This window comes from Dipodomys ordii, unplaced genomic scaffold (genome assembly GCF_000151885.1).
Source record: "Dipodomys ordii isolate 6190 unplaced genomic scaffold, Dord_2.0 Scaffold8, whole genome shotgun sequence".
NCBI lineage: Eukaryota > Metazoa > Chordata > Mammalia > Rodentia > Heteromyidae > Dipodomys > Dipodomys ordii.
This window is the reverse complement of record NW_012267224.1, coordinates 10,384,114-10,397,216: the sequence shown is the minus strand read 5'-3', so window position 1 is coordinate 10,397,216 and position 13,103 is coordinate 10,384,114. Positions and strand designations below refer to the sequence as shown.

Below are 13,103 nucleotides of genomic sequence, written 5' to 3'. Positions count from 1 at the left end.
ATAAAATGATGTCACCACACTGTTCATCTAAGGAGAGTCTAGCCCATGTGCCAGGCACTCTGATATTGAATGAAGAGAGATCTATAGAAGCGAATGACCTAGAAAGGGGCTACAAAGAGTGAAGGAAAGGAAAAGCAATGGTGATATTAATTTCCCAGGTAGAGAAATGGGATTCAATATTTGTTGAGACAAATATTATACTATTTACCTTTAGAATAGATGAATACTACACAAATAACCTGGCCAAATATAATCTAGGCAAATAATACTTCTTGGTACTATAGCTGACAGAACACTTATTTCAGGGAGGAAAAAAAAAAGCACAGCACTGCAGAGTAAAAGGAATCATTTTAATCTGCACATTCATTGCCGGGAACACACCACTGATTTCTACTGTGTGCCCTGTCCAGTTCCACCTGCTTCCATTTACTTACTTTCCAACATGAAGCCATCTTCACAAGAGGCAGTTAAAACAAACTGTCTTCTTAAGCAGCACAGAGTACTTTGTCCTCAAAGGGCTTTAGCAACTGAAATGCTTCCAAAGAGCTCTAGGAGGCAGCTCAGCTTGTGGGGGCTTTCACTGAAATCCCTTCTGTAGAAGGTGGCGAGGCAGACATGGGCCTTCATTAAGCCTCCTATAAGAAGCCTCACGGAACAGTCTATTTATGGAAAATCAACTGAATCACAAGACCTTCCTGTGGTCATCCACTTCAGGGTCACTTGGTATTTGGGAAGGGAAGAAGTACCTAGCCTCATTGCAAGCGGCTTGCAGGGCTGTCAGAGTTCTCCTCCCAGCCACCAACCACCCTTGCACAACGAGTGACCCAGTGTGCTTGACGATGCAGAGTGGAAGGCAGGGCAAAGGCCATTTTATAACGGCACGTGGTGATAGTCTCCTCATTTCCTGCCAAATGGATCAGACCACACTTTCAACCCTATGGGAAGACATGGAAATAAAACAAAATTCAGTTTTAAATGTCGCAGCACTTCCCTCAATGCCAAACAAACAGAACAACACCCAAAATGAGTTGTGCAGCTTCCATGTGGTTAGACAAGAGACACAGGGGGGCCAGGGGGCCTTCTGGGACCTAGAATGAAGGGACCAGAAAGCAAAGGTGGCTAAGCGGGACCTTGAAATGACTCCAAAACTGCCCCATAATAGAAGATCTGTATCTGGCCTCATTAAGGAATAAATAAGATGCTGCCACAGATTAAGGAGTTTTGATTAATAAACTGAAAACCTCTCAGTCTCGGCCAACTTGAATCATCTTAAAGGAATGACCTATTCAGCCATAAAGAGGTTTTGGAGCTTTTGTATAAAGTCAAAACCCACATCAATTAAAATAGCACATAACAGGGCTCAAGTGGCAGAGTGCTAAGCTTAAGGGAAAAAAAAAAGGTCAGGGACAATGCCCAGTTCCTGAGTTCAAGCCCCAGTACTGGCACCCCCCCCCAAAAAAAAAACCACCTCACACGCAAATACCAGTTTCCCATGAGGGTGATGTTTAAATAGGTGCTTGGTAAATAAATCTGCAAAACAGCTATTCACACTTCATATTTAATTACACACTTGTTCCATTTTGTGCCCACTTATCAAGTGCAAAAGAGGAACTTGCAAAAAGTATTCTGCAGTGAAACATTAAAACAAAATCTTAGATAGCACCTAGAAAATAGCAACGATTACAAAATAAAGAGCAAAATCAAAGTTAAAAGTTAAAAGTTTTAAAGGTAAAAAGCAAACACATACAAACCACATAAGAGTAGATTACATCTTGTTTTGATTTTTTTTTAAAGTTTACCTGGTGGCTGCACGTTTTCTTGAACAATCCCAGCCCGATTTATTGCTTGCTCCTTCTCTAAGAAACACAATAGAATAATTACTCTTTAGAAAGAAAGTGATCATGGAGCGAGGAGGGTGGGGTAGGCACAAAATTGTATTTACATGGGCCAACGATACAGGACAAAAAGAGACATGAGATTAATGAAAATTATTAAATTCAGAGATGCCATCACTCAAAGCTTTTACGGTTGTGGAAGCCAGAGCCTATAATGCAAAAAGATTGAGTACTTTCAATAAAAACAAAAGCTATACTTCAAAAGAAAAGCTCCAACTAACATCTTTTTCCTGTGATCTCAGCATTTTGGAAAGGCAACAAAACAACAGAAAAAGAACAATTCTGAAGAAGTGGTGGGCGGGATATTATGAGCGGAAGGCTGCTGAAATGAAGGAACGAGTACAATTAACAAGAAAACGATGGCATTTCTATGTTTAAAACGCACTCCACTGAAGGACTGGACTCAGAGCTAAATATGCTATGTTTTTGATAGGAAATAGAGCAGAAAATGAATCTTTGGGTGGGTGGCTTTGGTTTGGGTAATTGAAGCTTCCCTAATTGATTGCAGGTGCTGTGCCAATTAGTAAGCGGGCTATAGCTACAGCAGCTAACCCAGTCTCTTTGGAGAAGTCCACCAGGCCAGGGCCAAGAGAAATTGAGCATTTTATGACTGTGGGCTTTCTAAGTGCTTTAGAACAAACCCAAGGCCTGTGACAACAAAGACTTATTATTTTAAGTATCTTGACAAACAAATGGCAGCCTGTTAGAAGAAATACTTGGAGCCAAAGGATGTTTACTACTAAATTATAGTAATTAAATGTTGTAATCAGAGCTTTGTTTTAACCAGACCGACAGTGTTTCTTTAAGTCCACATTTAGTTCTTATTTAATGCTAGCTCATTTTCTTTATTTTGGCCTCTGGATTCTCATAAAGTTACACAGGCACAAAGGTACCAGAACTAGGTTCTGCACACTCTGATATTCACCCAACATGTTTTTCCAGAGATGCAATGGAAAGTCACTCCTAAATAACCTGCCTGGTAGTTGTATCAATGCTCATTTTTGCTTTGGCAAATAAAACACTGGCCATGGAGATTATGGGACTCTTGATATCCAATTCTAAAGCAAGGAAGAAGATAAAGCACAATGAGGCTGATTATAGGCAATGGCTGAAAGTAGCAAGTAAAGAGCAACCAAGCCTCTGGGGCCCTAGACATGCCAAGATGTCTTCCAAGTCAAGAGGCTGGTATAGAGCCTTGAAGGTGCTAGACTTCTAAAACAAACAGTGTTCTCCCATCATAAGACTTAAACCAAGTTCCCGTAGACCTGAGTAGCCCACACTGCCAACATGTAAGTCTCCCAAGTAGGGATATCTCAAAAACACTTAGTGGAAGGCCACCTTGCCATCATAGTCCAGGAACGGAAACAGTCATAATATTCTAGACCTAAAAGGTTTATCCTCTGTTACTGACAAAGAGGAGGGATCAATGAGTTTGGGGAAATAATGGATAGTCATAGCATGTTGGACATGCAGATTTAAGAAAATCATTCATCTAGGTAGACCAAACGTGTTTTCTAGGAAGCAGGTACCTCAATGCCAAAGACAGTGCCAGGTCACCAGAACACTGAGCGCCACTGAAAGCTGCTTTGGGAGGTGAGGCAGAATGCTTAATTGTGCTCTAACCTCTTGTGAGGCAGCAGGGAAGAGTGAAGAGAAAGGAATCCCGGTCTGAACACTTCCTTGCTAATTGCTAATGAAGTTGGAGAGAGGTGGGGGATTTGTTTTAAACACACTGTAATCTCCTCTAATCCTGTTTCTGATGCAATCACCTCTGTAGTTTGACCTGGACAGGCAATTTAAACCAGTTCCTACCAAGTGATAACCAGGTATTAGTATCCTATCTACATCCGCTGGTTCTTTAATCCATTAATGTTTAATAAACACAGTAAGGCCAAGGCAGTCTTATGTAAATTCATGACAGCACAAAGACACATTATTTGTGACTACAGAATATGCTAAGAAACAGTCACCTGGGATTTAGCCAGCACATCTTGATGAAGTTGACAATCTTCTCCCTACTATCACTAGAGAACTGGCAAATAGATAAAGCTCTTGGGAAAAGAGCAATGCTGGAAGCCAGGGTTCCCACTATGTGGCTACGTGAACCAATAAGCTAATTACTGACTTCAGTCCTGAGCATGTTCGTAGAGTGGGTGAAACGATTAAAACCCAGCCATGGGCCAGTGAGTTAAGAAAATTCCCTACTCCAGTGTCTCAGCAAGCCCGACTCTGCCCCCTGGTGCTAAGGCAGTGCTTTGATTTGTAGTTTTAATTGAGAATCCTTACCTCTAGTCAAAGGGTGCAGGTGTATTATTAAAGAGGTTTATACATAAGGGTGTGCTGATTTGGCCATGGTAGGAAAAGAATCCACCTACTAATTTTTAAGTTTGTGGAAATAACGATGCATCCTTACACTGAATGTCCACATTAGGAAATAAATTCAGTGTGCCACTTTTTACTGAATTTAACACTGACAGCCACACAAAGAAATGCAGTACACTGAGCACCAGCTTCTCGGCAGTCTGACAATGGCCTTTTGCGGGTGGCTCTATTGGAGCCCCAGCAGGAAGCAAGCTAAAATAAATAAGCGGAGAGAAGCTGATGTCCAGGACTTCCTCCGGAATCCAGCTCCTCCATCGTCTCTTGCCAATGAACAGTTGAAATAAAAGCAACTCACAGTTGAAGTAATTGAGACAAACGGGGAAGGCAGGTCAGGACTGTATATTAGACAACAGCATTATATATCAGTTCTAAACTTCCTGCACTGGATCACTGACTGGGGTGAGGTAAGAAATGCCCTTTTCTCCAGAATACAGGCTCATGTGTTTAGGGATGAAAGCTTACAATGTCTTCAGTTTACTCTTAAATGGTTCTACAAAACAATAGTAATGATTACAATACACACATATAATTACGTGTGTATAGATGAAGACACACATGTACGTAAGACTCTATTAGGAAAGACAGCAAATGTGCAAAATGTTGGTAATTGGTACTACTCTTGGATCTCTGGTATCAGTTTGGAGTTTTTCTTAATATGGAAAAATAGCCAAATGCAAACATACGTATAAAAAAATGCAACAACACTGTAGCTGGTCCATGATGATTTCTTAAGGTATCTATGGTTTCTGAAAACAGGAAGTACAAATTTGGAGAGAAACCTACTACTTTGCTGTTAGGGTCCAGGCACAAACTATGCCACAAGAAATCCAGAACTCGATGTGTACCGCTGGCAGGTGTGAGCCAGAGGCTCAGGGGAACCACTGACCCTAACAGTAGGAGGTGAACAGCTGGCAGAGGGGACCCAGACAGCAGGTGTGAGGCAGTGACAGAGTGGGACTGTATCAGCAAATATAAACCACAGCTGAGGGGGATCCAGTGGTCCCAATAGTGACTGTGGAGCCACAGCAGCACGAGTGGACAGCACAGCAGGTGTGAAGCAGGAGCTGAGGGGGAGTAAGGAGCAACTGTTGCCAGCTGGCTGAGGAGACCAAACAGCTGTAACAACAGCGATGAGCCAGCTGGCGGAGGGGAATCAATGGCCATGATGGCAGGTGTGAATAGCTGGCTAGTGGGAGCCACATGGTCAGAACAGCAGGTATGAACCAGAGGCTGAAGAGACACCACACCACACCACACCGAACCTGAATAGAGTAAACGAGTATCTGAAGGGGCCAATGGCTACTGAAGCCCTGGCTCACTGCACAGCCGACAGACCCTGCTGCTCCCACGCCACTAATCTGGTTGAATCCAGGGAGCTTTCGGTGCTGGTTAGAAAACCAGCAGCCTCAGCCTGTCTCCACATTTCGTTGGTTGTATGGCAAAAGGAACAAGAGGGGTCTCTGGAGGACCCAGCGTAAGAGGGAGATTGGCTTTACAAGGGACATTATCTCCACAACAGGTAGCATCTTATAGCCACGTTCCGGCGGGCAGACACCACACTTTCAGGGAAACATGACTGGGCAGAACAGGCATCTCCTGCCAGCTCGCCAACCAGCGTTATGCTTGCGCCTTGCTGCCTCTTACACATTCTTCACTGTCTGAAAGGTACTAGGACAGGGTGTTAAGCTGGCAAGGGAGTCAGGATCCAGTGTGTACCCAGTACTTCATGTGCTAAGTGACACTGGGCAAGTCATTTACACAAGGGGAATGCATGAGCTCAAGCCTCTTCTGGCAAAGTCCTATGGTCTCCTGCTTCTGCACATTTAACTCAAATAAAAATGAACGAGGTCACAGACATGATCTGATTCTGTTTTACCAGTTGATCACAGGACCCATAACACATACCATTTAAACGACCATATATATGCAGGATCACCATGTAGTTCTAGGATACAAAGACAGGTCAGATTTCTAATGCCACCTTGCCTTCCCTAAATGTGCCCACCTCATAAACCATGTTGTGCAAAAAGATGGAAGTCGCATCACAGCAAAATAGTTCTAAGCCCTTGGTTCTACATAGCTGACCGCAGGCCAACTGCCACAGAACTGACCTTGTAATCCAAGAGAACCTATAAAGTCGTGCAAAGTTAATGGATGGAAAGAGCTGCAGATCACAGTGAATGCAGACATCTCCTAAGGCAGACTTTGCAGTGGCCATTGTGGAAGGTCCCCTTGGCTCTTTACTGAGTATCCATCCTCGTTTCTGCTGCCTGCAGGCTCATTCTAGCAGACTTGGAATCTACTTGTCCCCATCCTCCCCACACCCAGCCTGGCCCAGCTGAAGGGTCCAGAGGGACCTACTTTGGGGCCCACATGGCCTGGGATCCTTCCTCACCAGGCCTCTGGCTCCAAATCTTGTTTTTACTAGAAACTAAGTTCTCAGTCTTGCCCTTCCAAGAACTGTGGACTTGACCTTCTGACTATGGCTGATGTCCAGGGCAGAAATACATACAGGTCATTGGGCTTCTGGCTATGGCTGATGTCCAGGGCAGAAAAGTGTACAGGACAGCCAGCAGGGAGGGCTGACAGCAGACAGAGGAGCAGCTGGAAGGCAGAGGCTAAGGCTTCGAGGTCTCTGCAGATGCCTAGGCACAATGTTTCAGAGTGGGACCCTCTTCCTTCAGGCTGTGCTTCTTATTCAGAGAGGACCTGCCTTCCTGGGTCACAGGGAACGTAAGCTATGGCCGACAGTACTTATGACTTGCCAACTTCAAAGCCATGTTGAACTACATCCAGATGGTTCCTTCCCCAGAAGACGTGCCCGGCCTCCTCCTGAGGTTCTACTGGGTACCTGAGCTCAGAGCCTGCCATGCCCCCTCCGTGGGCTGTCCTCTTTCCAGCACCATCTGTCTGGGCTCTCCTTTCTCTCCACCCCTCCCCAGAGCCCTTGACCTGCTGCAAATGTTCCCTTCCTGGTCTCCTCAACCAACAGCCAACTTTAAAAACACAGGTTAGTAGGTTACTGACTTGGTTGCAATCTCTTTGCTCAATTTTAAATCACTGTAAACATTAACAAAATAAGCAATATTTTTGTCTTCTTTTTGCTAAACCCTATACATGATTTCACCTATCTTTCCCATGGTCGCCAAGCAACCACTCCTCCTTTCGCCTCTAGGCCACACCCCTTTCACCACCCAGTCTTCCTAGGCCTTGTGACAGGATATTCTCGGGAGGCCTTAGCCTACCTCCGTAGCCACTCCTCTTCCATCTTTTCTGAGGGTCCCCTCATCCCCTGCAGGCCTTTCCTGAGACCTTCACACTCTGGCATTCACTGGCCTCTGGACTGGGCCAGTTTGGCTCTTCCTGCCCCAGCCCAACATACCCAGTGATGGTCTGCCCACGTGCCCTGGCACTCCAGATCTGTGAGTCCACTGTCTTTGTGCACATCTAGATGTGCACATCTGGATTCCTAACCTTCAAGCTTGTCCTCACCCCTACACCGATGTCTTCTAGTGTTTCCTATTGGTGATCAGCACCACCGAGGCTCCAGCTGCTGGAGCCAGAAGCTTCCTGGGGACCACCTTCCTTTTCTTCTCTCTCCCTTATCTACAGGGCCACAAGTCACAAGTCCCCTCAGTTTATTACTCTCTTAGACCCACAACCACCTGTGGTTCAGGCCAGTGACTGCTCCCTGAGGCCAAAAGAAATCCAGCCTCTGCATCTGCCCCGCTGGGGTCCTCCTTCTCACTGTGAGCGCCTGCGCAGCACACACCATCACTGCTGTCCTTGTCAAGTACTTCAATAACCCTCCACTGGCTCAGGGGACATAGCACATTGCAAAAGTATTTTAATCAAGTCAGCTAGATGATCAAATGTGAAGAACGAATGGCAGGACAACAGGCTTTTCCTCAGCCGAAGACCTGGGGGGACTCACATTTCTTATCAAGCAAACATTTCCCAAAGAAATTCTAACAGATGTATTCCAGAAAGAAATTGAAACTACGGAGGGAAGAAAAATAGATCTCTGAAGGATGTGTGCAAAGATGAGCCACCAGTGACTGAGTGTGACCACCAGCGGCGGTACCGACTGGCCTGGGAGCAATTAGAGCATCATGGGAGACATGTGGACTAGAACAGGTTAGGCAGAGAACAATGGAAAGAGCTGTTCGACCATCCTGTTGTACCTAACACTGCCAGTGGCCGAATGACCACTAACATCCTGGCTTTGAACAAAAGCAAGAACAGCAGCTAAATGAATGCCAGTCAAATGCACTGCAGTAAACTGCAGCTCTGACCACCCAGCAGGTTCCCCAACCTGATCTCAAACACCCAACAAGGCACCTGGGACCCAGTTCACTACCAGGTCAGCAAGCCTGAGGTCTGTGCACCTGCTTCAGTCTCCTATACCCCTGCCCTTGGGCTTTGTTTTTAAAAATGCCTTGTGTGTGGAACATTTAACATAAGACTATATGGTACTAATCTGGTATGCAACCATTAGCTCATTTAATTCACCCCTACCTTGTAAATTCTATCCAGTAAACTCCATAGTTATGGATGGAGAAGAGGGAAGGGCTCAGAAAGGTGAAGTAATTGCTTCAAGGTCTTTCATCTAGCAAGATGCTGAGCCTCCCTCCTCTCCCTCCTCCCAGCCCTCCAGAGGTAGTATGATTTAGGGATTAAGGGCAATAGTTCAAATCCCAGATCAGTGGCTCCTCAGTTGTGGGTCCTTGCCAATTTATTTAATTGTTCGTTTACAATGGGGATGAAGATCATTCAGCATAATAACACACAGGGTTATTGTGAACACCATATGGCTTAATATATTGGTTGTGTTTAGAAAGGTATCAAATATCTTTCAATTAAAAAGTAGATGTTCTGTATTATTTACTTGTTTAAGGAATCAGCTCTGACTCTCAGGTAAGTTTCCCAAATTAATCAAAATAGAACCAGAAAAGTGAGTAAGCATCAACAGCTTCCCAGTTTAAAGAACAGCCACTCAACTAGGCATGGTGGCTATGCTTGTAATCCCAGGACTTGGAAGAGTAAGGCAAGGGGACTTTTGAGTTGGAGACTAGTCTAGGTTACATAGTGAGACTCTGTCTCAAAAAAAAAAAAAAATATATATATATATATATATATATATATGAAGATAAATGGTGGCTATTGCAGTTACATTTATAAAATATTCGCCCCAAACGGGCTGATTTACTTATCTATTTCAAGCAATTCAGACAGCCTGTCAGACAAGTATACATGTCCTATGAAACACACACCTAACCTTGTCCATGTAACCCAAGCTGGCTGGTAAATCATCATGGAGACCATCCTGTGCCTACATAATGTTTATCCTAGATTCTATCCTGTGGATTCCTTGTCTTCAGTTCCCTCTTTGTGACACACAAAAAATGTCTCCAAATAAGGCCACTTGCCCATTAAGGAGGAAAAAAAAAAAAAACCACCCCAGTTAAGAACCATTGATCTAGCCTCCATAAGAGAAATCTTGCTAATGGGACCTAAAGTATTCCCTTTGTCCCAGGTTCAACTCTAGAAGCCATAATAAAATAGCCTGGGGCAGAGATTCAGTGAAGGGAAAAATGATGATGGAAACAGATTGCACAGGACTTTCACAGAGGCCCCCATTATCCCACTCTATCCCGCACAGGGTGCACTGAAGCCAGGCTGGAAGTCAGAAGGCAGGAGCCATCTCCGTTTTGGCTAATGGAAAGAAGCTACAAGGAAATCTAAGCCCTTAAAAGGCTCCCCCTCCAGAAACCAAATGTGAGCAGCGTTTTTGTGATGGGCAGAGCATTTACATGGAGCTTTTGCCTTCAAATCACCAAGCTTCCAGCCTCAGCTAATATCCTCCAGGGACAGGGCTGGCCCTTTTCCATCTTCGAGATGATTCAGGTTTCCTGGAGAACAAAATGAGCCTCTAATGCCTAATATTTTGTCTCTGACAAATGGCTTCAGATGTATCAAAGTGCTAATCCTTCCTGAGGTATAGGTCTCAAGGAAGGAGAGTTTGGCTTTTAGAATGATAGGACTGGAATGATTAAGGAAGAAAATTACTCCCAGGATATTCCCCATTGTCATGTGAGCAACCAACTTAAAATGAAGGAAACCAGCAGAAACTGAAAAACGATCGGAGGAAAAAGGAGAGGAAGAACTAAAAACCCCAGGTTAACAGTTTAGGGTTGAGATATTTCTGCTCAAAGATATCTTTGGGAGTGGAAAATGAAGTGTAATAAAAACACCTTTCATCTCAGGACATCCATCTGCCTTCTCCCTACACCATCAGACTCTGCTTGGGTGTCTGGAGGAGGTTTCGAAGATACAGGCCCGGGTGGGCATAAATGCCTTCCCACTTACTATCTGTGCGACCTTGAACAACCTCTACAATTTCTCGGGGCCTCAGTTCTCGCCTCTGTAAAATGGGAAGACGTCGTGCAAATTAAATGATCCAGCATGTGCTTAACCTGACACACGGTGTCAGTTGGGTGAGCCTGCACTTCGTGTCGACCTGCTTCATACACACCACGTCCCCGAGCCTTCCGGGAGACGCCTCTTCCTGGACAGATGGCTGTAGTCAACAGGAGCACTGAAGGTCAAGAGGCTGCGGGACTAGAACCCGGGCCTGCTTGAGTCCACCGCACCAGGTGACCTGACAGGGACAGGGGTAGGGGAGGATGGGGTCACTGGGGCCAGGCCACCGCGCGGGGTCAGAGGTCACTCACGGTATTCCTCCACCCTAATTAGAGGCCGGAAATAGATGGGGTAGAAGGCTGCGCCGACCAGGGAGACGAAGCCGCCGAAAATGAGCGCGGTGCGCAGGTTCCGGGACGCCGACATGGCGCCAGGCCGGGAGCGGGGGTGACCCAAGCGAACCCAGCACGCTCGGAGACCTTCTCCCGCCGAATGGGCCGTGACCTTCTCGGAAGAGGCGGAGCGCCTTTCACTTCCGGGCCTCGGGGCGGGGTGAGGGTAGAAAACGACGCCAGAGGCGTGGTCTCCGCGCAAGATTGGGGCGTGGCTATGGAAGGGGTGGAGGTTGGGGCGTGGTCTCCGCGTTGGGTGGGCGGGGCCTCTGGCGGGGTGGAGCTTGGGGCGTGGTCTCCGCGCCGGGTTGGGCAGGGCGGAGCCGAGGGCGTGGTCTCAGGGGCCATTCACCAGGAGGCGGGGGCAGAGTGCAAGGGGCAGGTGGGTTTTCTGTGGCCCTGTCTGCCTTCTGCTCCCTGTCCTCGAGCTGGTTCCTCCCACCCCCGCGCCACTCACCCGTTCCAATACTTTCTCCTCTGTCCCTCATTAATTTGGTATTTAGTGACTGCCACAAGCTCCCACCATCTCTGACCATGGCTTGACAGCAAGCCTTGGGACAAGTCACTGGGCTTCCCTGAGAGCAGTTTGTGGGGGTGAGAGACAAAAGGGCAACTCGCCCTTTTGGCCCAGGATGGCCTGAGAGGTGTTTCTGTAACCCAGGTCACAGGGTTGCTGGACCAAGACCAGCCTGGGAGCAATGTCCTTTCAGCCACCAAACTGAGAATTATCTTTCGTGACTCTTCCCATCCCCCTCGTCTCTCCCTTGGCTCAGCACATAACCAAGTCATCCCTCTGTGGTGGGATGACAGGGTTGCCAGTGAGGATGAAGAGTAGATGGGATCAGGGAAGGGCAGAGCACCATATACCAGTTCCTCCACCCATAGGACCCTGAGACTCCAGCTTGTGGCCTGGAATGGGGGTATTGAAGACAGACATCTGACACCTCTTCCTGTGATTGCCACCCTCTAACCTCTGCACCTGTCCCCTTTATACATGGGTATGACTGAATATGATCTGCCCAGGGAACTGGGCAGCTGAGATTCCTTGTGCCTATATTCAATCTTTTATAAATAGAAAAGGTACCAGCAGCTTGGGCTCAGGGGGGGGGGGGGAATGAGGACGTTTATCTTGAACCCAGTAGCATTATTTAGCCCTGAGAAGATCTATACTCTTTCCGAAATGGCGGAAAACCAACATAGGTTTCCTCTTTCTTCGTAGTTTTGTAGTTGGATCAAGATACCCTATACTTCCAAGACTCTAGAGATATAAATCATGTGCCTGATCTGTCAGCAGATTAATAGATGAACTGCCATTCCCCAAACGCCAGGCAAAGTGCTATGGGGGACACAGATAAATACAATGTGACCTCTGCTCTCCAGGACCCTGCCATAGAACAAATACATAAAAAGATAACTCACGATCAACACAGCCTGTTACCAATGAGTGATATGGTCCTGTGGGGTACAGAAATTCAGAGGAGGAAGAAAGATGACTATGCGGTGAGGCGGCTGCTCCTCAGGCAGCACTTGTTGGCTAAGGAGAAAAGACTTCACAGCATGGAGGGAACTTGTGAGACATGCTTTCTATCACATGATAGAAAATACTCAGGTAGAGTGTGCATTTATCATTTTAGCAGCCCAGCATCCACTTCTTTTTTCTGTTAAGAGTACCCTGAATACCTTCTGGGAAATCACTCCTCTCCCACTCCTGGTCCACAAAGGAAGAAGGACTTCCTGTCCTCATTGTAATTCTTCCCAGATTCTAGAGTTAAACATATCACCACGCTGACCCAGCTTCCTTGTACATGGATTGGTTGGCACAGGACTCAGGACAGTATAGTTGCATCATTCTGGTGGCATCTGCAATATATCCATGTGTATCCTGTTACTTCCTAGGTGGCATTGTCACAGTGGATTACTTTCATTGCTCATATTTTGATGAGACTATTGTACATCTGCTTGCCAGTGATCCTGATGCTTCCCTGGTTTTCCCTTGCAGGCTGATTCTTGA

The 13,103-nt window shown here is 46.2% G+C and overlaps 1 protein-coding gene across 1 annotated transcript; it reads right to left on the bottom strand.

Annotated features, from left to right (window-relative positions):
• Positions 1-329: 329 nt before the first annotated feature.
• On the bottom strand, positions 330-11,205 carry Smim20 (small integral membrane protein 20). The gene is made up of 3 exons (XM_013009188.1): positions 11,012-11,205; positions 1,800-1,856; positions 330-935 (listed from the first exon to the last, which is right to left on the bottom strand). The coding sequence occupies exons 1-3, from the start codon at positions 11,124-11,126 to the stop codon at positions 898-900; spliced, it is 210 nt and encodes a 69-aa protein (XP_012864642.1). The 5' UTR covers positions 11,127-11,205; the 3' UTR covers positions 330-897.
• Between the last annotated feature and the right edge of the window lie 1,898 nt (positions 11,206-13,103).